The sequence below is a fragment of the Primulina tabacum genome, chromosome 3, assembly GCF_025594145.1.
Source record: "Primulina tabacum isolate GXHZ01 chromosome 3, ASM2559414v2, whole genome shotgun sequence".
Taxonomy (NCBI): Eukaryota; Viridiplantae; Streptophyta; class Magnoliopsida; order Lamiales; family Gesneriaceae; genus Primulina; species Primulina tabacum.
Window position 1 is genome coordinate 14,632,201 of NC_134552.1, and position 24,712 is coordinate 14,656,912.

At 34.1% G+C, this 24,712-nt stretch overlaps 3 protein-coding genes across 7 annotated transcripts; 2 read left to right on the forward strand and 1 right to left on the reverse strand.

The window, feature by feature from the left end:
- Positions 1 to 1,692: 1,692 nt before the first annotated feature.
- On the forward strand, positions 1,693 to 9,649 carry LOC142540674 (uridine kinase-like protein 3). 5 transcript variants are annotated; one of them, XM_075647002.1, is made up of 15 exons: positions 1,693 to 1,843; positions 2,711 to 2,875; positions 4,065 to 4,156; positions 4,685 to 4,754; positions 5,802 to 5,917; positions 6,001 to 6,097; positions 6,255 to 6,334; positions 6,826 to 7,020; positions 7,202 to 7,285; positions 7,366 to 7,426; positions 8,119 to 8,179; positions 8,364 to 8,457; positions 8,555 to 8,627; positions 8,938 to 9,020; positions 9,257 to 9,649. In XM_075647002.1, exons 2-15 carry the CDS (start codon positions 2,725 to 2,727, stop codon positions 9,404 to 9,406), a joined length of 1,407 nt encoding a protein of 468 aa, XP_075503117.1. In that variant the 5' UTR covers positions 1,693 to 1,843; positions 2,711 to 2,724; the 3' UTR covers positions 9,407 to 9,649. The 5 variants fall into 5 exon arrangements, with proteins under 5 accessions (XP_075503117.1, XP_075503118.1, XP_075503121.1 ...); XM_075647003.1 differs by having other exon boundaries at positions 1,706 to 1,843; positions 2,706 to 2,875; XM_075647006.1 differs by lacking the exon at positions 1,693 to 1,843 and adding an exon at positions 1,914 to 2,592.
- Positions 9,650 to 11,869: 2,220 nt separating this feature from the next.
- LOC142540675 (poly(A)-specific ribonuclease PARN) lies at positions 11,870 to 19,091 on the forward strand. Its single transcript, XM_075647007.1, has 7 exons — positions 11,870 to 12,253; positions 15,355 to 15,485; positions 16,392 to 16,720; positions 16,908 to 17,021; positions 17,373 to 17,499; positions 17,581 to 17,851; positions 18,073 to 19,091. Exons 1-7 carry the CDS (start codon positions 11,889 to 11,891, stop codon positions 18,683 to 18,685), a joined length of 1,950 nt encoding a protein of 649 aa, XP_075503122.1. The 5' UTR covers positions 11,870 to 11,888; the 3' UTR covers positions 18,686 to 19,091.
- Positions 19,092 to 20,246: 1,155 nt separating this feature from the next.
- On the reverse strand, positions 20,247 to 22,804 carry LOC142540676 (putative L-type lectin-domain containing receptor kinase S.7). The gene has a single exon (XM_075647008.1). It carries the CDS (start codon positions 22,501 to 22,503, stop codon positions 20,473 to 20,475), a length of 2,031 nt encoding a protein of 676 aa, XP_075503123.1. The 5' UTR covers positions 22,504 to 22,804; the 3' UTR covers positions 20,247 to 20,472.
- Positions 22,805 to 24,712: the final 1,908 nt, after the last annotated feature.

Consider the following 24,712-nt stretch of genomic DNA (forward strand, 5'->3'; position numbering starts at 1 on the left):
GTCGAAACGAGTTGGCCCGTCATTTAGACGGGGTTGGGAAATTGCTAACCCACCTATTTGGCCGACTAACATTTTCAATTTTTAGTTATATTAAGCAGGTCATGACAAGGTTATCTACACAAATTTTGGAGTTTTTAGTGACACACCAGGTTTATATGTACTATGAATTAGTGTAGCACACGTCGTCACGGGTAGAGCCATCGAAACGAGCTGGCCAGTCATTCGTGCGGGGTTGGGAAATTGCTAACCCACCTATTTGACCGACTAACCTTTTCGGAATTGGAAAAAAGGCTTTTATGTAGAAGACGAGGATAATAATTTATTCCCACAAAAAATCTAGGAACAATAAGATTTAATCAGAAATATCGAAAAATTCTTTCGAAGTCCAAATAAATAAAATTCATAAAAAAAAAATGGTGGTCAATTGTTCCAATTCAAATTTATCTCTGTCAAATTTGAATATCAGAATAACATATACAATCATAATTCAATGAGCCATGTCCACTTATTTTTCTTTTATTGATTTCAAATATTTTCAATGAATTTGATTGGTATGGTAAAAAATAGGGATCTTTGGTCATTCATGAGGTCTGCACTGGGCGAGAAAAAAAAAAGAAAAAAAAGGAAAAAAGCCATATATATATGTATAATAATTTTAGACCCAAATTTTTTAAAAATTTTTGTCTTTTAATATTACATGCCTAACTCACCACAATAAATCCAAAAAAAACAAAAAACAAAAAACAAATTTTCCTTTTACAGTCCCAAATTTTAGGCTCAATTTTTTTTACCTGTTATTGCTATCTAAGTGGACAGTCTATAACCATTTGAACAATGTTTTTTCCTCATGAATCACACTGGATACCCTTTAGTTAACAATCATTCTAATTCATACTAGTTACTATTTCATCTCCATATTCTTTATAAAATCCGATATTTTTATATTCCCTTTTTTTCTTCAATATTTTTTTATCATTCAGTTGTTTGTTAGTTTTGTGTATTTTTTGTGTTCCCAAACGAATTCATGTTTATTTTTCGAATGTAAAATTTATATTTTCTATTAATTTTGTGTTGATGACAGGTTCTGTAAGCATCGTTCTTCGTATTTTTCATTTTTTTTTATCAACTTAACATGTGCTTATGGCCATGTGTAGTTTGTATTCGAACTTTATGACACATTATTTTTTGCCGTCGAGTAATTGATGCCATTTTTTTAATTTTGTAAATTTTAGTATATTATTGCATACACTGAACCAAGATATTGACTCCACCGCTATCTCTATGGTTGAAATAATGGAAATTTTTAACATAGTCACTCTTAATTTTTGAGTAATGTATTTTGAACAAATATTTTTTTTTATTACATTATATTAGGACTATTCATTAAAATTAATCATTACAAACTGTGGGTAAATATTAGATACTAAATTTTAGTTTTTTAATAACATTATTCAAAAAATTCAAATTCGCACCCCGAATTTTAAATAAATCATTGTTCCGTCCCTGCATAAGCGTGTATAATTATAAACAATTTCCACATAAATCGCTAGAGAACTGCTTTGAAGAGGAAGTATATCTCATTATAACTTCTTTCAAATTAGAGAGTTTGTTTTTCATGTGTGGGCGAATATATATTTTGGAAAATACAAAGCCCTATTCTGCAATTTTAAGATCAAAAATTGTCCCTATAAATTCGTTGCATCAGCAGTGCGTTGTCTAATATTATAACCTAGGTGTGCTCAACTGATTCCTCTCTGCACTGTTCGAAAATCCCAAAATCGAGGCGAAGAAGCTAAAAGGCCACAACAATTGATTGTAGAATCATAAATTATTTATTTACCTGGTATTTAATGTCTTATTGACACAAACTTTGCTACATTGAATTAATTTTTTGTGTATGAAGCGCTAAGATCACGTTTCTTATCATGAATCTGATTATTGTTCGTGAAAAAATATGTTTGTGTTGTGGTGTTTTTCAATCTGAATCGGATGATTTCTTTTGCTTTATTTTAATGGGTATTTTGAGTATTTTATTTGACGGTCGTAGAACTGCCAATGTAGCAATGGCGAAACTTGGATTTGTTGATGTTGTGATTTGGTTCTCTACGTCTAGTTCTAGTGGATCGTTTCTCTGTTACTGATTTGGTATGTTGGATCTTTCTTTCCTCTATCTTTTCCCTCCTTTCTGGATACCTGGGGAAGCTTTTTATTGTTATGTTGAGTGTTCAGTGGAAGGATGCTTCCAAATTTTTTGTTTGTATGAAAATATTTCTTCTTCTTCTTCTTTTTTCCCCTTTTGTGGCTTCTTTGGCTGGGTTTACATTTTTTTTAATGTGTTGGATCTGGTGCCGTTTCTTGATCTTATTATCCGTGGTTGGTAAAATATCTGCACCGTAGGAAATTTAGATTTTTGTATGGGAGAAAAAAAAAAAGAATAGATGTGACAGTGAATCTTATCTTTTTGCTTGCGTGATAACATCTCTTATCTTGGAATATATCCCTTTTTGCAAGACCAAGAGATGCACGTTTGGCTTTGCTTTCTCTTATGAATGATGCCCCAAGTTACCTCTTGAATCAAAGAAGATTTTTGCCGTAATCATGCTAATCCTATGATTTTTCAAGGCTCCATTTCCATAAATCTTCAGGTCAATGCTTTTTTTTTTTTTTTTTTGCATTTCATATTCTTACTTGTGAGTGTTTGATAGTGCAGGGAAAGCTTGATAAATGGGTTCAAAGGCAATTGAAGATCTGATAGAAGCTTCATCCGGGGTTCACTTTTCTGGATTTCATTTAGAAAATGCAGATGCAAGTTCTTCAATTGTCGGTCCACCTGTTACATCTTCTACTGAAGATGTCAAGCAACCATTTGTAATAGGTGTGTAAAATACATCCTATTTTCATGAATAATGAGAGGATTTGTGGTTATCTTGGATTTGTAATCCGATGCAGGAGGGAAGACCAATCCTGGTCGTCTTTCTAAGCTTTTGTTGTGTTAGTAAGATCCAAATAAATCACTTTAAGAAGATTTGGACAAGCACTAAGTGATACTTGGCCTCTCGATTTAGAAAAAAATTGATATCATCACCAAATATGCTAGTTCAAAGGTTGCAAATTTCCATTTTGCATCCTGATTGCAGCAATGAAAATCACAAGTGTAAAGATTTTTCCACAGCATCGAATATCAATGCATGCCAAATATATTAGCGTTAAATGGATTGATAGACTGCATGTGAAAACTTTGTAAAGTATCTTTTGCTCTGTTGGCTTCGCCATTACACACTACACTGGCCACAATACTTGGAATTGTATGAATTGAAGCCTTTTTTGGTTTGTGGTGAATTTGTTACATTGTTTGCAATACCACACATCTATGACTGATTCAGCTAATGGTGGTCAGTGGGTCGATCAAGGCAGGTGTTCTACTTGTTCGCTATGTATAAATTGTCTGCAGGATGTCAGAAATTTGCAATTTGCAAGCAACAAATAAGTGGTATAATGAGGGTAGGAATAGTAGATGAATTGCAGGAACTAAATTGAAGAAGGGATCTCTATTGACGTAAAACATCCCCTGCCATGAATTGAATACGAAGTGTCTCAAATTTGTGTTTTTGATAAAACCCTGCATGTGGTGGGTGGTTTGTTTGTTTGTTTTTTTTCATTATTAACTTCCTTTTGTTTTCTATTGTAAAGAAACTTGTGATTCACTGAGATAAAATCAGGGTGAATTTATGTGAGTCAACTTGACTCAATGAAATATTGCTTGGAACAAGTAAAGAGTTTTTACAATAAATTAAATCAAGCCTCTTGGTTTGCCTGTATGTGGTTAAGTACAGATATTGCTGATCTTAAAATTACATTTTAAACAGCTTATGCTTGTTTTGATTTCTTTTTTAAAGAAAACTGCCACATAACAGATGCTGACATCAGTTTCTGGTGAAATTGAAGTAGTTTCATATCTTTACCCCTAGTTTAAGTCCGCTGTAATATTTTTTCCTATGAACTCCTACACTTTTTCTTTTTTCCAAAGGCATCTTGTTGGTAATCTTGAATGTTTTGCTTCTCAGGAGTTGCTGGAGGCGCAGCATCTGGGAAGACCACTGTTTGTGATATGATTATTGAGCAGCTTCATGATCAGCGAGTCGTACTTGTCAACCAGGTATTACACTGTATTTGAATCTTCATGAGATTACAATATTCAGTTTCCTTTCTTTCCCTTTTAAAGTTTGCTGCAGTTTGAACCTACATTTGTGGTTCGTACTTTATTTTCATTGACAACCTGCACAACAATTGGTTTCCTGGTTTCTTTTACAGAATCAAAGAGGTTAAGTCTAATTCTATAACCCACTAGTGTTTCTTATGCTTTTAACTTCTATTTTTCCTAATTTATGAAGTGAGATGTCTGATGACTTCGTAACTGTTGATGTATGGAAGAAAATTATTACTGCTTTTGTTTTTAAGGATTCTAATTATTTTGTCAATATCTCCCGCATTCTAGTCTGAATTCGAAATGCTGTTGCATTCAATTTTTTCTCTAGCTTAAGCGGTGCGCGCGCAATATGTATTGAGAGCGTGCAATTATTTTAACTTGTATAGTTGTATTTAAGTAATTTTTAACATTTTTGCTAATTTATTGTGAACTAGACAACTAGTTGTATGGCTAACACACTTATTGATAATTTTGCAGGATTCTTTTTATCACAATTTGACACCTGATGAACTTCAAAGAGTTCATGAATACAACTTTGACCATCCTGGTTAGTTCTGTTTTAACTTGGAAAATTTGCATCCTTGAACCTTGACTTTCTTTGTTTCTTGGGTGACTTCTGCTTATTCCAAATAAGTATTATTTCTCATTTGGATTTTGGAAAGTCCATATGTGTTTTTAATATATCTAGATAGATGTAGCCAGAAATTCTTTGTAAATTATTTGCTGACAAAATGCATAGGACAATCAGAAATAAGAGTGAAAAATCACCATAACTTTGTAGGAATCACAACTAACCCGAAATTACAATCTTGCAATTATCAGTTAATCAGATATGCCACCAAATCAATTTCTAGTGCTATTGCACAAAGTTACAATGAAGTCTCTTTATGGCGCACACGTGCAATTTGAAATTCTTTACTACGACCCATAATTACAAATAGTTATGATGCATTTGAAAATCATAGATTTCAAATGCATTATAATTGTAAGTATAAGTTTAATCAAGAGGACTTCAAATTCATTTCTTTTTAATTTAATAGTAATTATAAAAAAATTCAAATTCATCCAGCATTGGTGATATTTGAAATTCACATTTCAATTCATTCCTTAGATCAAATATCTTCTTTTAATCATCATCCAAATGCAATAAAAGCATTCTAATAAGGATCTTTTAGCAACTCATTTTGTAGTATTGGGCTATCAGCAAACTTATTCCTAAATTTATTTCGATGGCAATCTGAGTTAAATCATCAATACATGATGTATAATAAGATTATTAAAATGCTAGTAAGAATATATCACAATTAACTATTAAAATGATAATTTCATAAAATAAAATTTAAATAAAAGATAGCCAACAATTGGCTTATTCGGCATTTATATATGTTAACTCTTCCTGCTATGTTTCAGCATGCGCCCTTAAAATCCTCTGGTTGAGACTTGAGACTTGTGCTTGGTTATATGAATAAACAACCAAGTGTATAATTTATTATTTTTTAAACGTGAATGTTTTCCTTATGGATTGTCATTTACAATTTTGGGTTTGGTTAATCACAGGAATTTTGAGCTTCCTCTGATAGATTTATTTTGACAGATGCATTCAGCACAGAGCAATTATTGTGTGTAATGGAGAAATTAAAAATTGGTCAACCGGTGGATATTCCAAAATATGATTTCAAGAGTTATAAAAACATCTTTCCTGCCCGGAGAGTAATTTTCTTGCACATTTTATTCAAGTAATCATTGTTTTTCGTTATATCTTTAAATCATACCCCTTTATTAATGGTTGACAGGTTAACCCCTCTGATGTCATTATTTTAGAAGGTATACTTATCTTTCACGATCCTCGTGTGCGGGATATGATGAATATGAAGATATTTGTTGACACAGGTTCTCTTTCTACCTTTTCCATTTGTTTTTGCATGGCTATAAATGCCTTCAGCATGTCAACGATATTTCTTATTTTTCATAACAAAGAGCTGTCATTGGGCTATCATCTTACAGCACTTGTAATGGTAATTTTCACAATATCAAAGTCTCAGTGCAGATGCTGATGTGCGCCTTGCTAGAAGAATAAGGCGTGACACAGTAGAAAAGGGTAGAGACATTGGTATGGTACTTGATCAGGTAGAAACATACATCTTCCTTGTTTGTAAATAATTAACCAATTATTTGCTCTTACTTTGTACGTGCATTTTTAAGAGAAACGATTCCACTTTCATATATGGACTCACTGTTGTTTTGAAAAAGTTGCGCTAAATTTTTGTGGTTTTACTTTTTTCTGTGACTTATTTTTGTTTTCTTGAGAGTACTATTTAAACTTCTATTAATATAATAATATATGGTTAACATCTATTAGCAATCTTATGTTTGAGATGCACTTGTCGTTTTCCAAGTGTACTTTACTCCACTGGCTAAATTATCCTTGTGTCTTTGTAGTTTGTATCTCTATAATTTTTTTAATTTAAATTTCCTTTGTATGACGTAGTCATGAACTCATTTAATTTTCAATCTTCAAATTTTTTTGAGTTACCCATTCTCAATTTCGTTTTTCATTTACAGTTTTTTTTTTTGGAGTGATAAATACATCACTAATATCTGGTGTCGCCTGTCTGCAGTATTCGAAATTTGTGAAGCCTGCTTTTGATGATTTTATTCTTCCGACGAAGAAGTACGCAGACATCATTATTCCGCGAGGTGGAGACAATCATGTTGCTATTGATTTGATTGTCCAACATATTCGGACTAAACTTGGCCAACACGATCTTTGTAAAATATATCCTAATTTATATGTAATTCAATCAACATTTCAGGTACAGTGGCATTCTTACTAATTTAATTTATCAGTTTACTACCTTTTGATATTTATCAATTATCTAGTCGATCATCCTTCGGTTCTACGAAATGGATACAATTTCTAAACATAGTTGTGCTGTCACTTATTAATCTTTTTATTCACTATTGAGCATCTGAGATCCTTGTTGTCTAATCTAGATACGTGGCATGCACACACTGATACGTGATGCTGAAGCAACAAAACACGATTTTGTATTTTATTCTGACCGGCTGATTCGCTTGGTAGGCAGCCGTCTGTCTGAGTTATTTGCTAATTTGGTTTTTAAATGTGGACTTACCTTTCTTCTACATATGTCATTTAGGTTGTTGAACATGGTCTTGGGCATCTGCCGTTCACAGAAAAGCCTGTAATTACTCCAACTGGTAAGCCAGCCCCCATCATGTATGATCAGTCAATCATCTTTCCTTGAAAATTCAAAATGAATGTACTCTTCGAAGGCACTGCCATAGTCTGTTACTGAGTGTTCCTTGTAAAACTCAAACATAGCTGTTGGTTGTTGATGAAGAGGCTTATTTTTCAATACAAAATAGCAAAAAATGATTAAAAAAATTGAAAAAATCCACGGAAATGTAATAATTTATACTAGGGAAGTTATGAAAATTTATGAGGTTAACTCATCTGAAACCTTTGAAATTTTACGAGGCTGTAAATTCTCTCTCACTTTCTGCATTCGTTGCTTCTAATCTATTCTCTTTTCCTGCTTCAACTTGTGCTCTGCTCTTCTGTTTTTTGCTAATTTTTCTTATTTGTTTGCTGGGTACCATATATAGTATCCTTTCAACTAGCATAAAATTACAATTCATATAATTGAAATTCCTGATGTATTGTCTTGTAACTACATTTCCGTCAATCATGTGGCTTATGAATTCTGATCACATCTCAACGACCCTTAAAGCTGACTTGCAAAGTGCTGTGCTGCTGCTGTACTGTGCATCTTTTTTGAAATGTCTGTTGGTTGCATTTGCTATCCATGTCATTTTCGTGTTATTTCTCAATAGTTCTGTATTCTGAACAATGCTACACAATATTTACATGAAGAGCTTTGCTTATGCAGGATCCATGTACACTGGAGTAGACTTTTGTAAGAGATTATGTGGTGTCTCTGTAATCAGAAGGTAGAATGATGATCCTTCCACTTTTTTCATTTTTTTTCCTGAGGATTTCTTGTATTGCCTACATTTTTTTTCCTTCCTCTTCAGTTCAGGTCTCCTTGTGTTGCCTACTTGATGGTTAATGGATTCTGTTCACGCCTCGAGTATTTATGGTTTTCGCTTTTGAAATAATTTCAAACTTTTGCAGTGGGGAGAGCATGGAAAATGCTTTGCGAGCATGCTGCAAAGGGATCAAGATCGGAAAAATTCTGATTCATAGGGAAGGCGACAATGGTCAAGAAGTTAGTGAAAAGTGACTCATTTTTGCGTGAAGCCTGTGTTTTTGGTTAGATTGAATTTACTCTCTTTTTCATTCAAATGCTTTGCATTTTTGTGCAGCTGATATATGAAAAACTACCAACAGATATTTCAGATAGACAAGTCTTGTTATTGGATCCTATATTAGGCACAGGTTAGCCCATTTGTGTTGTAAAATTCATTAGTGTGCTCTTATATATCATATATGCTATCGTTTTGCATTTATCTCTAAGATCTATTTATTATTAGAAAAAAACTTATGGTTTTAGATGGTGCTCCTTACTCAAAATGGAAAATATTAGCTTACATGCACAATTTTTCTACGTATATGTTCTCTCGAAATGGCCTAAATATCCCACTTAACGATATTCCCACATCCTCCAGTACTCGTTTTTCACTGTTTTTTTGTGTGATACGGTTTATGTTTATTCTATTTATCATTGTGAATCATCATACATTTGCAGGAAATTCTGCTATTCAAGCTATTACTCTGCTTATTAAGAAGGGTGTACCGGAGTCCAACATCATATTCCTTAATCTTATATCCGTGAGTTCAGTGTCTCTTAAGTCAGTTTGAGCTTTCCCTCTCTCCCTTGTTTTTTTCCTTTTTCCCTTTTCCTTTTCCTTTTTTCGCTCAGAGAAATTGTTTTTTTTTTTTTAAATCCTGAGCTCGTAGAGCTATTTACTTGTTGGTTCATGCAAAGTACTGTTGTTAGACATGTCTGAGTCTTTAACCGATCAAGTATCGACGAATTATCTTTCCAAATTATTTTGTATATGCAGGCACCTAAAGGAGTACACGAAGTTTGCAAACGCTTTCCTCGACTAAAGATAGTGACGTCTGAGATTGAACTCGGTTTGAATGAAGATTTCCGTGTTGTCCCTGGTATGGGTGAGTTTGGTGACCGGTATTTTGGCACTGACGATGAGTGAAACGACAAATTTATCGACTTGAATGAGATTGCAACAACATATTTCCTCCCGGCCAAAAATCTAATAAAATGATTCTCTTTTTAAAAAATTAATTTTTGACTCACATAATATGTTTCACCCATTTCGGCATCATTCGGTGTTGGGATCCTCATTTTTCATATTATTTTTCCTCATATTGTATTCTATTGTACGTTATCTAATTGTTTCTCACAAATATATATAGCATGAGATTGTTGCCATTGACTCTTTAGTAATATCATTACTCTTTTAGCGAACAAGTGTCTTGAACAAAAACATGTCACCTTGGAAAAATATGTTAAATATAAACGCTAATGTAAAGCTTCAAACTATGCTAAAATTTAGTGATAATAGGCCAAATTCTGGAATTTTGTATCACGCGCTTGGACTGAAATTTTAGCCGTCGACGGGATTTTCATGAAAATGTGAGAGACCAGTATCATTTAATAGTGTTGGGATACGGGAAAATTACATCAAATGGAGAGTATAGACTTGTAATTCTCCATTTCATTCATTCTTGGAAAAAACTTGAGTGAGACGGTGTCACGGGTCGTATTCTATGAGACAGATATCATATTTGAGTCATTTATGAAAAAAAATATTACTTTTTATGCTAAGAGTATTACTTTTTATTGTGAATATCGGTAGAGTTAATCGTCTCACAGATAAAGATTTGTGAGACCGTCTCACAAGAGACATAATTTTCAGGAAAAGAAATCTAACAACTTCCAAAAGTTGATCACACTAAAAATAAAGTGAAAGTAAAAAAATTACGAGTTAATCACAACACAACTATCATATCGTGATAGAATAAAACTTTTCTGTGTGAAAATGGTGATAATTACCAATTATTTATATTTACCGGTAGTACAAGTGATAATGGTAATAAATTTTTACTATATATAATACAAAAACACCATATATTAACTATATGTAATTTTGGATTTGCTTTCACTTTAAAAAACTAACTGTATTAGTTTACTATATTATAATAATATTTTTCTTTATATTTTATTTTTTGTCCTATCATTTCAACTTCAAATATTAATAAGTTTAATTTTAAATTTATTAAAAATACTACTTCATTGTTTATTTTTTAATTTAATAAAAATTACCACAGTATTTATATATTGTATATGAATAAATTTGATATATAACACAAAATTGCGTCTAAATATGAAGTCACAATTATTATATACCGTAGATTTCAGCCCACTGTTCAATCTAGCAGGCTGAGGTTTTTAGGCATCACATCCATAAAATTTGTCTGATTCCTTGTCCCATCACTTCTGCTGTAATTATCGGTGGCTATGCAAACGTAGGAGAAGGAATTGTTTGATGAAATGGCTTGTTTGGGTCATCAACCTAGCTTCTACACATACGGAAGTCTATCGAAAGGATTGTGTAGATGAGGAAATGTCAAAGAGCCATACAATTCTTCAGTAAACTTCGAAAAATTCCTTCTTCTGTGGACATTATTGTATACAACACATTGCTGGCTGAGATATGTAGGATTGATAAATTCAAACTAGCTTTAGTCCTTTTTATCCGAGATAATTGAAAATAAATAAGGTGCTTCCTGAGTCCTGACAGCTATACATATGGTCTGTCTTATTTCTGTAGAGCTGGAAGAGTTTGTTGCTCCAATTCTTCTCTTGGAAAGGGGACTAAAAGACGATCAAGGCAAAAAATCGTCTAGTTGTTGGTCTACGTCATTTTTTGTAATTTTTTTTCGAAAGAGACCTTTCGCGCGCTCGTTGAGACCTTTCAAATGGTTTGACTGTTGGTGCTTCGACTGTCCTATTGATAGCAACCTTTGGTGCTGCGGCTGTCTTTCGATGACAACCTTCTGTCCGTTCGTATGGCTGATGTCAGCATGTATAAATAGGAGATGTGTCAAGGTCAGAAGACACACCGAAATCAACTTTCTCCTACATCTCTGCGTTCTTGTCTTGCTTGTTGCGCTTCTGTTCCTCTGTTACTACATTCTCCATTGATAAAGTTCAGGTACTATCTCGTTCGCCAGCGTAGTGATTTGTGCAACTTCATTGTGGGTCTGTCCGTTGTATCTTGGGAAACAGACGTCCGTGGTGTATAATTATGCAATTCACAGGTATTGTAATTCATAGGTGTATAATGTGATCCACGGGTTGCGATATGTTTCTTCCAAGTTTTTGTTTGCTTTGTCTAGTAAAAAATTATAATGTTCATGATCATTATAATGTACGATTATATAATTTATCGCATCGATCTAACTAATTATAATTATATCCTAGTTTCTTTGCACTCATGTATAAATTCTTCAATTATTTTATAGTCCGAATCAAGTAATATGTCTTTATGCTTTCTATTTAAACGATATCGAATTTTCCTTAAAAAAATATTAATAATGAACAATTGAATAATTCATAATAATTAATATTCCCAAACTATTATGCTACCGTTAGCGTTCTGGGCTTGGAGAATGAGCTATCACAGAGAATATTTGGTTCGGGCCCTCTTGAAGGCCCGAACTCGTACGCCACCGCTCACCCGCTCCATCTGCTGCGCGCCATCGGCTTCGAACACGGGGCTGAAGAATGTGACGAAGTCGAACTTCGAACCGGCTCTAGCCGAGCTGCGGCGCCACGTGAAGGAAGCAGACTTCGTGTCTATCGATTTGGAGATGACGGGGCTCACCAGCGCACCGTGGCGGGAGTCGTTCGAGTTCGACCGAGCCGATATACAGTACCTGAAAGTCAAAGACTCAGCCGAGAAATTCGCCGTCGTTCAGTTCGGGGTGTGTCCCTTTCGCTGGGACCCTCAAGCCCAGTCCTTCGTCGCTCATCCGTAAGTGTTTCGGCTGACGGTTAAACTGAACAAGAGGATTTAATTTGGAGATTTGTTTTGCCTGTCAACGACATAAATGGATATTGATTTATAAATATATCGACGTATTGGAGGTTAATTTTCTTAAAGGAAGTGCCTTTGAATTTTAGAAAATTAATTTTCACATTTGTCTTGAGTATTATGTTTATACAATCAGGAGTATTAGAGTTGGACATTTTGTTTAATCCAATTTGTATAAATGCATTTGGTTGGTTTGGTTTCTGTCCTTAGGAAATTGATACTGTTGAGAACTTTAATCTGTTTATAAGATTTGAGAACAAATACACGACAAACTGGATTTCAATGGCTCAAGTTTTATTGATAATGACCTTGGCTCATATAGCCATACAATTCAACGGAAATAACAAATCAACAAAAATAAAGCTAAATGATAACATAAACATAGACCAGGTAAAAAACAAGTAAATGTCCCTACATAATAGGGCTTTATTTAACAAAAACCAGCAGAAAAACTCTTTCATTTCCTCCCTTAAACTAAATGCTATTTAGCAATTAGACTATGCTCAAGATCTCGCAAACTCCCAGCATCTTTCGAAGCTTCTTAAAGACTTCAAGCTTCAATGGTTTAGTCATTATGTCTGCCACTTGGTCTTGACTGCCACAATAAACTAATTCAATTGTACTATCCTTAGTAAGATTCCTCAAGAAATGAAATCTCGCATCTATATGTTTACTGCGACCATGCATAACAGGATTTTTAGACAGCTTGATACTCGAACTGTTGTCGCACATCACAGTAATGCAACCTTCGTCAGAGCATCCCAGCTCCTTTAAAATTCTTTTCATCCAAACTCCTTGACAAGCACAGACTGCAGCTGCTACAAACTCAGCTTCTGTAGTAGATAAGGTCACGATTGGCTGCTTCTTTGAACACCACGAAACAGCACCTGAATTCAATGTACTCTTCCTATCCTCCATATCTCCAGCATAGTCACTATCAGACTTCAGTGAATGCCGACAACTCACCATCTCCTTCTTTCATATAATGAATTCCATTGTTCATAGTCCCTTTCAGATATCGAAGCACTCTTTTAGCTGCTTGTAGATGAATCTCTTTTGGTTTCGCCATATATCTACTTATGAGACAAGTGAGGTTTAGTGGTAGTGAGATACATCAAACTCCCAACTAGTTGTTTGTAGTAAGTTTCATCAACAGAGATTCCATCTTTATCTTTGCTTACTTTGAAACCTGGAACAATTGGACTCCCTACTGAATTACTTTCATTCATGCCAAATCTTTTCAGAATTTCCACAGCATATTTTCTTTGGCTTATAGAAATACCATGAACGAAACTCCTTCCAGGCTTCTAGTTATTTCCTTTGCAAGTATTGAAGGTGGCACATATCTTTTACTCTGAACCATATCTGCTATTTAATTTTAAGGCTGTCAATTCCACGAGAAACATCACATATAATAACAATATTATCCACATTTAATATGAGAATAGCGCTCTTTTCATCCGTAGCTTACTTCAGAAAAACTTCGTGATCAGCTAGCCCTTCTGTGTAGAAATTATTTTTCATTAGTGTGCTGAATCTGGTGAGCCAAGCTCTAGGAAACTAATTTAGGCAACATAATGACTACTTCATCCTATATATGTCATTGGTTTTACTTTGCTCTTTGAAGCCAGTGACAGCATCATGTCCTCCTCCATGTAACCATTAAGTAATGCGTTTTTTACTTCCATTTGGTACAATTCCTAGTCAAGACCAACAGCCAAAGAAATCAGATCTCTAAGGATGCATTTGAATCGAGTAATTTCAAACCAATGACTTAAATACACTTTAGTTTTTTGGACTTTGGATGCACTTAAATCTACGAAAATTTCAAATTGATACTCCCTCTATTTAATTTTTTTTTACAATTGTGCTTAGTTTCAAATGTACCCAGCACAGGTACATTTCCACTCTAAGGCAATAGTCTCCTACCAGTGTTTTGTTATGAACAGTACTACTATGGGTACATTTTCCCTGTCGCTTAACCCTACTCTTCCGCAGAACTACTATTTACCGTAAGTCATACCTTCCACGCAACTTAATTCTCTTCTGATAAGGCCACCTCTGCTGGCCAGCTTCTTGGATGAACTGCTAAAATTCTTAGCAAAATTTTCGGGCCCTCATTATGTTGGTGTCACAAGCGGCAAGCGCATACTAATGCTGGGTGACGTGCAATAGCATTTTTAGGTATTTTGGGAAATAAAATACCCCAAGAAGTTGCCCTTAATTTCTATTGGATGAAAATTTCCTTAGCAGGATCGGAATTATAAACAAATATGTAACTCCCAGATGTCTTAGGAGGAAGAGAATTAGGGAAGCTTACAAGCGGAAATGATCATGTTAGGGAATGGAGAAGATTTTTTATGAATTAAAGAGTTGATAAGATACTTTGAATTGAAGAATTTTGGAGGGAGGTCCGTTGATAAGATGCATAGCAGTTGCAATGCTCACCCAAAAATGTTTTTGGAATATCACTATTAAATGTGCTAGACAAACTACTACAAGAATGTGGCTATCTTTTCTATAAGAAATCCCATTTACTCGAGACAAGGATATAGAGGTTTCTTGATTTCAGCATCAGATTCTACGTTATTTGGTGAATGGTTCTTCTTTATTTGACTTTCACATGAATTTTCCAGCATATCTCTATGGTTATATACTAAATAGATAAATAACTAACAACATTCAGTATCAAATCTTGGTTCTCATTATCTTTCCAACATAAACTAATATATATTTATTTTACTGCCGGTCAATAGTTTGGACAATGCATATTTGGTGATATGTGATGAAATTTTCTCAAAATATGTAAATCCTTGTGTATAATCCCTTCATGCATCTCACTACAACAAGACATGTTTTCCATCTTGTGCCTAGGCTCTATGGTACTCATTTACCTTAGTGTATCTTGTGCCTCTGACGACTATTATGTTTCCTTTTTCATTTGAATGTTTTGTTTTGAAATTGCAAAATACCGACTGGATGGAACATATTTCACTTGCATCAAGATGGTAGTTAAAACCATATTTTGTCTGCTTTGGCAGGCACAATTTTTACATATTTCCTCGGCAGGAAACTCCTGGTGAATGCTCATCTTTTGAGTTCTTGTGTCAGACATCCTCGCTGGAATTCTTGGCAAAATACCAGTTTAATTTCAATGCATGTATATATGAAGGTGAGCCGGATTCTCTTCTTATTACTCTTGAAATGGGTGACAAGCTTTTATGCTATATTGACATGTGAATTGTTAAATGATTATGTCTACTGATTGAAATGCTTTGATGAAAATAGTGAAGCTTCATATGCAACACGAATTCTATGTTTTGAAGTTTATTTTAGATGTGCTTCCTGATAATTGTTCCGGATCTCTTCTGTCCTTTAATATTTCCCCATTTGTACGGAAGATGATATTGTATTTTTTCAATGTAATAAATAAAATCAATTTGTAGAAGGCATGTTGATTTTGAGCTACAATTTATTAGATGAAGATTAAGTTTTTTGTCATTCTTATTACACCTTTATAGTCAAGTGTAACCTATGATGCAGAAAATTTAATATCATTTGGATCCAGTGTTCTGTTATGCTAATACTTGATACCTTTTCCAAACCACAGATATACAATTGGATGGTATGTAATTGTGTACCATCCAATTTGTATTGGGAGTAAGCTATATTTTGTGTTACATGTGACATATTTCTACCCCGTCGATGTTTTCAACTGTAGTATTAAAAGCGAGGGTCTTAGTAAGAAGGGCATTCTTGTGATTGATCATTTACATTCTGACATACGCTTTTGTGATATATTCTTTCTTTCTGGCCTTGTGACCTCGGAAATAGTTTTTTGGAAGATATATGTAAAAAAAATTAGAAATACAAATGAGGATTTCATTGATGCATTTGATTTTTGCTTTTGATGGATCTTTAACTTGGACAAGGAACAACCACTTTATTTTACAGCTGCTCTTCCAGAACTTGAAGTCCATCTTCTAGTTTTATTCAAAAGTGATCATCCTGGAGAATTTTCCTTCGTGTCTTCTATTTCTTTTATTTGGTAAATTTCTTCTCTCTTAAATAATCTCAGGAATATCTTATTTATCCAGAAGCCAAGAGGAGGAAGCATTGAGGAGGTTTGATTCAATACACCAGAATGATGTATCTGATTCGCCATCTATCTTGAGAGATGTCATAGATACACAGTTTGTTAGGATGTCAGATATACTATTTACCGACAGAATGAAGAGTAAACTCAGTGAATGGCGAACTGAATTATTACATAATAAAAATGGAGGATCTGACATTTTAGGGAGTTCAAACAACCTGATTCAGAAATTTCAAACTACTTTCTTCCAGATGCGACCAGCATTTATGGTGAACGGCTTAACTTCTCGGCAGCTGAGGTTGATTAAATTGGTAATGAATATTTACTCCCTCGAATATGTATATTTTGTACATGATTTCCATATATTCTCATTTAAGTTTGGTTTGCTACCATTTTTTTGAAGTGTGCAAGAATTTTTTGTCTGATTTTTCTTCTGATCACTGATGTGTTACCCTTGTTGAAGTTTTGACTCAGTAATAGCTTGTCTAAAACATGCAGGTCACTGAAAAGAATTTCCAAGATCTTGTTTATGTCCAAGTGACTGATGAGACTTCTGGTCCACAACACTTGATCGTCTATACAGATTCTACAACAGATAGGGATAATTTAATGGTGAGATTAAGTTCTAAGATTAACTAGAGGTATCTAATGTTGGGTTTCTTGCCTGTATTTGACCAATGCTGCCATATGGTTCTGCTGTTAGAATGAGAAGAATTTACTCTTTCTTATCAAACTGTTCCTCAAGTTTATTTATCATTTGTAATTGACATTTGAGAATCTTAATGTTTAACATTCTTAGTCATTTAAAGAGCTTACAGTTGCTGTGAAATTTATAATTCCAATGCAGTATCAGAAACACAGACTGTGAAGCCCCGTAAATTCTGCACATAAAATTCTCCGTTACTAGCATTTTGTTGATTGCATTTCATGGAAATTTATCCAATTTTACCTTATGTTGTGTAGATGGAAGTTAAAGCTTGTCACAGAAAAGTTGCAGAAATGAAGATTAAAGCTGCAATTGGGTTTCGACATGTTATTGATCTCCTTTCTGCAGAGAGAAAGTTGATTGTTGGTCACAATTGCTTTCTTGGTACAAGTGTTGTATTGAGTTTTGTATTGTTTTCACTTTAAGTCCTCTATTTCTCATACATAATTTGCTAATGACATGCAGATATTATGCATGTTTACCGCAAATTTGTCGGTCCTCTTCCTTCATCAGCGGACGAGTTTTTCTCAGCTGTTCAAATGAATTTCCCATACATAGTTGACACTAAAGTGTTGCTGAATGCGGATGATGTGTTGTTTCATATTATGAAGAAAGGCAGCACATCTCTTTCGAAAGCATTTACCTTACTCTGTCCACAAATTGCTTTCAGTGTCCCAGTCAGTGGTGTGGTTGACAAATCACGTGTTAGAGTGGAAGTTCAAGTTGACGATCAGAGGTTTGCTCTCTTTCAGTTTTTAAAATTTGCGGCAAATATTGTCTATCTATTTCGATACTTAGTAACTCTTTATCTGTAGCTTGAGGAGAAATTCTCTTCAACAGTTAACAACTAAGGTTTGAAAGTAAATAGATTCGTGCATTTTCCTTTAGTAAACAAGAGTAGAATGGACAAATCTTTGGAAATCTTCTGTGACTCATAAGTTGAAGACTAATTGACAGTTTCTCAAATTGGAACTCGGGGGCCAAGCATGAAGCAGGATATGATGCTTTTATGACCGGATGTGTTTTTGCTCAGGCATGCTGTCATCTAGGAATTGATTTTAACAACGAAGCACGCCCTGTAGATTTACCAGGAAATGAGAAGCTCCAAAAGTATATCAACCACCTATCTCTTAGCTGGGTGAACGGAGATGTTGTTAATCTTAAAACAGGAAAGTCTGATGCAGAATCTTTAGGCTCTAATTATCATAAGAAGAATAAGAAAATTTTGTTTCCGAATATGGTATTATTTTGGGGACTGACTTCGGAACTTAGAGCAGGAGATATTAGAGACTGTATGCATAAAGTTTTTGGCAAGGACTCTGTAACTTCGATTTACCATTTGGATGACACTGCTGTCTTTGTCCAGTTCAGCGAAGCCAAACTAGTTTCTGACTTTCTCGAATTGAAGAACAGCTTAGATAGAGAAAATAATCCGCTAACTGTTTTGCATCCTTTGTCGAGAATTTTAGAAGGAGGGTGCGTCCGTGCTGCCATTTATGAGACTTATAAAGATATTTGTAGTTCTCCATTGGCAGAAGTGCTATTTTCTGATCAAGCTGAGGCCGTTTAGGTTAAATGAAAACCACACTCGTGTAACCTGATATTGAGGTTGAAAAGCAGGAAGACAAACAAGTCTGAGAAAGAAAATGAAAGGAATGTTTCCTATGTTTGCCAAGACAGGAAAGAGATGAACCATAAAACTGGTGCAACTGCAATCTGTCCAGACGACAACTTCCAAGTGGTGAACTTGGAAACTTTTTGCGAGTATATTTATATCTCTATTGTCCTGTGTATTTCTTTCTTTTCTTGCAATTTTGATCATGCCTAATTATCATTTCTCATGCTATATTTGTCCTAAACGGTTGTTATGTTGTCTCAAAATTTAAAAAAAAAAACCTTATGTGTATGGTAAATGTTTGGGAGGTGATTAGAAGTTGGCCAACCGTAGTTTTACATTTTTATTATTTTTTATTTGTCACATTTTAGCTTTTCATTTTACTCTTCCAAACTGTATCCTCATTCCCATTGATCACTGGTCGTGTCTCCAATGTGAAAAGTGTAATGGCAGTCATAAAGGGTGGGTAATGGACATCATCGTTTAGATTATGCGAGGTCTCCACTTGCTGAAATGTTACCAGGTGTAATTTTTCAATGGTACTTTTTACGACAAAAGTCTCTTCATTTGATAGCATTGTCTCTCCTATTCAAGAGAGTGAGAGAGAGGTGTTAGATTCAATCATCTATCCCCAATATTTACGGTTTGTAGGCAGCATAACAAAAGTGTAATTGTATATATGTAGATATATACATAATTGTACACATAATTTTATTGTAGTTTATGATTAAATATATGATAAAATTTTATATAAAATATATTCATTAGATTACTTTTCTTTTTTGTTTTTGTGTTTGAGTTTTAATTGTTGTGTTTTTTATTAATAAAAATATGAGAAATGTCGAGGAAGACGTATTTTGGGGAAGATCTTGATGTATTTTAAATAACAAAGTTATTTGCTATATGTGCTATTATAAATACAGGTTAGATAATAATCCATGAGTTTACTCAAAACAAATTGTGTCCCTTATTTTTAGTATTTATAAAGAAGGATAATTATAGAATTAAATATTTTGATATCTTTTAAAATAGTTATTCTAAATATCTCACGTTTAATAATATAATATAGATAAGTCGATCCGTCAGATTTTTGGCCTCGTAATACCTGGAGAATTATTCTTCCATGTGGAAACTGATGTGCACCATGATTGCAGGGCGTATGGGTCCAGAAACTTGATATTTTTCCTATTTGTCATTTCGGGTTTTTGAGTGAAAAGATGATGGGATATTGGAAGCATCATAGAGAGTTGAGAGTGAAATTATCCAACTAAATCCGAAATAAAAGTTCAATGTTAGAGAATAATTTATCATGGCTAATCTTATCCTCATTAATTCAAGTGTATTGTAAAATCACTTTTGAATTATCAAAGTATTGGATTGATAAATGTATTAAACTTTAAAAGGTCACTAAATGCAAGCCACATCATCGATCCTTATTGACAGCAAAGTGAAGCAGAAGAAATATTGTATTTGTCCATAGAAAAATTTGCTTAAATTTAGGGGGGAAAAGAGTGCATGTCCTTAGAAATATATTTCTCGCATTCAATGAATTTTCAGTGCTTAACTTCAAAAAAAATATGATCAAAACAGTTCAATTTTCAGTAACATTGAACTGTGCCTAGAATCCAACTCTATGTATACAGAAGTTAAAAAAAACATATCAAAACACCTTAAGTTCCTTTGGTGAAAAAGAACCAAAGAATTTTACATCAGAAAATTTACTTATTATCATCTTTTATCAGTTAAACTCTTATTTCAATCTGTGATTCAATTATCCCAAATTCTTCCTCAGAATCTGAAACAATTTCATTAATGCTGAGAGGAAGACTATTCGAAAAGGTAAGACTCGGTTTTGCTCTTGGCACAACCAAAGGTTCAGCTTCATTGTTGAGAATTTGGAAGACTTTCCTCATTGTCGGCCTTTCCATACTGTCTGGATTAGCACAGCTCAAGCCTAGAACTAACAGCTTTTTCATCTCCTCCTCTTCAAATTCTCCTTTCATTCGTACATCAGCGGCTTTAACGATCTTCCCTTCAGAATACAGTCTCCAAACCCAATCCACCAAATTCACCATTCTTTGGCTTTCTTCTTCTCTTTCAATAGGCCTTCTACCACAAGCGAGTTCAAGTACAACAATTCCATAGCTAAAAACATCGGTTTTCTCGGTTGCTATACCATATTGAAGGTATTCTGGTGCAAGATATCCCATTGTCCCTGCAGTGAGGGTGGATACTGGACTCTTGCCATGATCCATTAGCCTAGCTAATCCGAAGTCGCCTAATCTTGCACCATAGTTCACATCTAACATTATGTTACTTGTTTTTATGTCTCTGTGAATCACTTGTTGCTCACATTCTTGATGTAGATATGTGAGGGCAGAGGCTAAACCGACAGCAATGTTGTATCTATATGACCATTTTAAAGGGTTGCCGTTTTCAGAATCTGGGTATAAGACATTGTCGAGACTCCCGTTGGGCATATATTCATACACAAGCAGCAATTCTCCCTTTTCAACGCACCAACCTTGGAGTTGAACCAAATTTTTGTGCCTCAAACAAGCTATGATCGTTAATTCAGCAAGGAATTCTGCTTTACCTTCGTGGGTATGCTTTGATCTTTTCACAGCGGAGATTGTACCTGATTCCACGAAGAAGGCCTTGTAAACAGTGCCAAAAGAGCCGTGTCCCAGAATCCTGCTTTGATGAAACCCTTTTGTGGCAGACTTGAGTTCTTTGTAATTGAATTGTCTAGGACCTGTAACAAGCTCCGATTTCAAGATTTTCTCTGATTTGACACCCTCCCATCTCTTCAAAGAAAACAATCCAAACACCACAAGGATCGCACAAAAGAAGGCCGGAAAACCAATGCCAAGCCCCAATCCAATCCTCTTGTGATGCCTGTTACCAGAATCGGAAACTGGAATTGGCTGTGGCCGTAAGGGGACAGAACTTTCAGATACATTGTGAGGATGAATTCTTGGTATCACGGGGCGAAACCCACTAGTTTTAAAGCTCCAATTCTCGATGTGATGCTGCTCCGTGGTTCCCTCTGTAGAAGCCGAAAACCCGACATACATAAACTCTTGTATGTAATCAGACAGATCAATCTCCACGGTCATGAGTGGCTTATCCGGCTTGAAACTCGAATAGCTCAAGAAAATTTCCACCTTCTTCTGATCATTCAAGTAATCAATCCAAGCGGTAATCAGATTTCCACTCCTCAAATCAATTTCCTGCAGCTTTGGATCAGCAGTCTTGATTGAGATCAGGCTGTCGATATCCAATCCAACATGATTATCATCAGGATCATTGAAATGCAAATCCTGCCGAGTATCAAATTCGATCGCTATGAATCTATTCTTGGTCAACACCGAGGAATTCACAAGACCGAGATACCCTCCTGGACTACCCAAAGTCTGGTTGTTCGGAGACAGGAAAAAGGTCAGCCCATCCCCAAACGAAGTTGGGTTGCTGTTATCGATCGAAAAAGCAAATCTCGTCGAAAAAGAAGCCGTGATATTCGTTTCTTGATCGAAGAAAACAACCGGGCAGTTGTAGATTACTGAACCGGAGCTTGAAGATGGGACTCCAAGCTCTCTTGTGAGTCCCACTATATCTTTCCGAATGAAGGAATCTCCAAGAAGAGTAAGGTTCCTGATACTGAAAAATGGGAAATCAAGACTGACATTTTCTGACGACGCCATGGAAGGATAACCAAGAAAGCTGCAGGAAACCAGAAATATGGAGAAAACAAAGAGATTTCTTGGAATCATGGTATGATTTCTCTGTAATATATTTTGCAGAATTTCTATAAGCTTCAAGGACGACAATTGAGCTAACGAAGGCGAAGAAGAGGAGAAGAAGAAGAAGAAACAGTGGAATTTTAACTGTGTGTCACGGATTTTCGTTGGTGGGGGAGTGGGAATCTTCAGTTGGGAAAATGGAGTTCAAACAGTTTAACAGGAATGGGCTCGTGGCTCGCTTCTTGAAAATCGAAAGCAAAAGAAAAGATAACAATTAGATTATGATCAGGTTTTATAACGGTAATATAGGGGTGGGTGTAGGTCCCTGCCAAACGACAGCGTATTCACACTGCATTATTGAGTCTTGCTTAGATAATTGATAATTGCTGCTAGTTTCTTTGTCCACGTGATGTGTGTGTATAGAATTTTTTATTATTATCGATGAACTAAAGTGAAATTTGATAAATTATGAAGAGACCAAATTGATATTTGAATTGTTGAAATAATTGACATGGTTGCTAGATATCATATAAAAACTAATAAATGACGTTGGTGTAGATTTTTCTCGTTGTCTTTTTATATAAAAAAAAAAAAAGATATTGCATGATATTAATTATCTCGTCTATATTTCACATGTATTTGGCTCTTGTTATTCGTATCATTACTCCAATAACACCTACTAATATAAATACATGTTGTGGTATATATTTAAAAATATGTAGTGTTTTACAACTAGTGCAAGTTGGGCCATCATTGTTTGCTAAATTTCAAAAGAAGCCGTTGTATAGTCCAAGATTTGACCGATTGATAAGATGTTACATATTTAAAGTTTATTATTATTATTTATGGCTGCCGCATGCGACCTTCATAATAGAGCTGTACATTCAATATTGTGAATTATATTGTTGAATATTTAAGAAGAACATAAAATTAGAATATAAAATAAAATTAGAGATTCTATATTAATATTAATATATACAAGAGTGAGCATTTCAAGAAACAATAGAAAAATTTGCATATGCAGCACAAATTTTTTTTTAAAAAAAAACCTCGAGATGCAAAGTTTAAGTTTTCGTTTTAGTCGAAAACATATGTGAGACGATCTCACGGATCGTATTTTGTGAGACAGATTTCTTATTTGAGTCATCAATGAAAAATATTACTTTTTATGCTAAGAGTAGTATTTTTTTATTGTGAATATAGAATCTCCTCGTTGGGAGAAGTCCTTTCCGTTTTATGATCCGATGAAGAATCAAACTTATTTAAATGTTCAAATTCCGTCAAGTACATAAATGGAACCTACGCATTAAAAACTTTATATCCGGGGGATTTTCCATACAATATGTGGAATTATAGAATATATTATATCGGTAGGATTGACTCGTCTCACAGATAAAAAATTTTGAGACCGTCTCACGATAGATCCTACTCTAAGTTTTAAATAAATAGTGTATAAAATTTACAAATAATTTATTTTACAAGAAAAAAATTTACATCTTGGCAAATAACATAGAAATATCTGGAGTGATTGAGAAGGTCACTTTTTTGTTGGATTTTTTTAATAAAGCATATTAGATGACAACAGGGGAGCCTCGGGAAAAGGCTTCGGAATACAATAAATAAATAAAAGGTAACCCAAAATTAATTCACTGAAAATCACGCGAAAAGGTTCCTATTCTCAATTAATTAATTAATATTAATAAATAATAAATCATGCTAAAAAAAATTCAATAAATATGATCTTATCATTCTTATCTTCATAAAAACTATTTCATTCGGTATATTATTTATTTAATTTAATCTTATATTTGATGCATCATATTATTCATTAATATGTCCATCATTTATCTCACATCAATCAAATTATTGAACTGAAATTACAATATTATCGTTAATAAATAATATTATAAATATTTTATTAATATTTTCAAAAGAACCAAACGGTAATATCATATTATGCCAAATTTAATCAAATTAATCAATCCAATTTTATGTTAACTATCATTTTTATATATTTTATTATTACAAAATATTGCTTATCTTCGTCCTATTTTTCTTATACTACCAGCCAAATGATACCTTAGTACAAAGCAAAAAAAAAAAAAACAAAGATAAAAACAAAAAAACTTCATTTAGCCGTTGCAAAACAATCTTGAATTGGATCACACAAAAAAAGGTTGACCAATCAGAGTTTCTAGTTAATATATTCCTTTCGGTTGTGTTTAAAAAGAAATTTTTA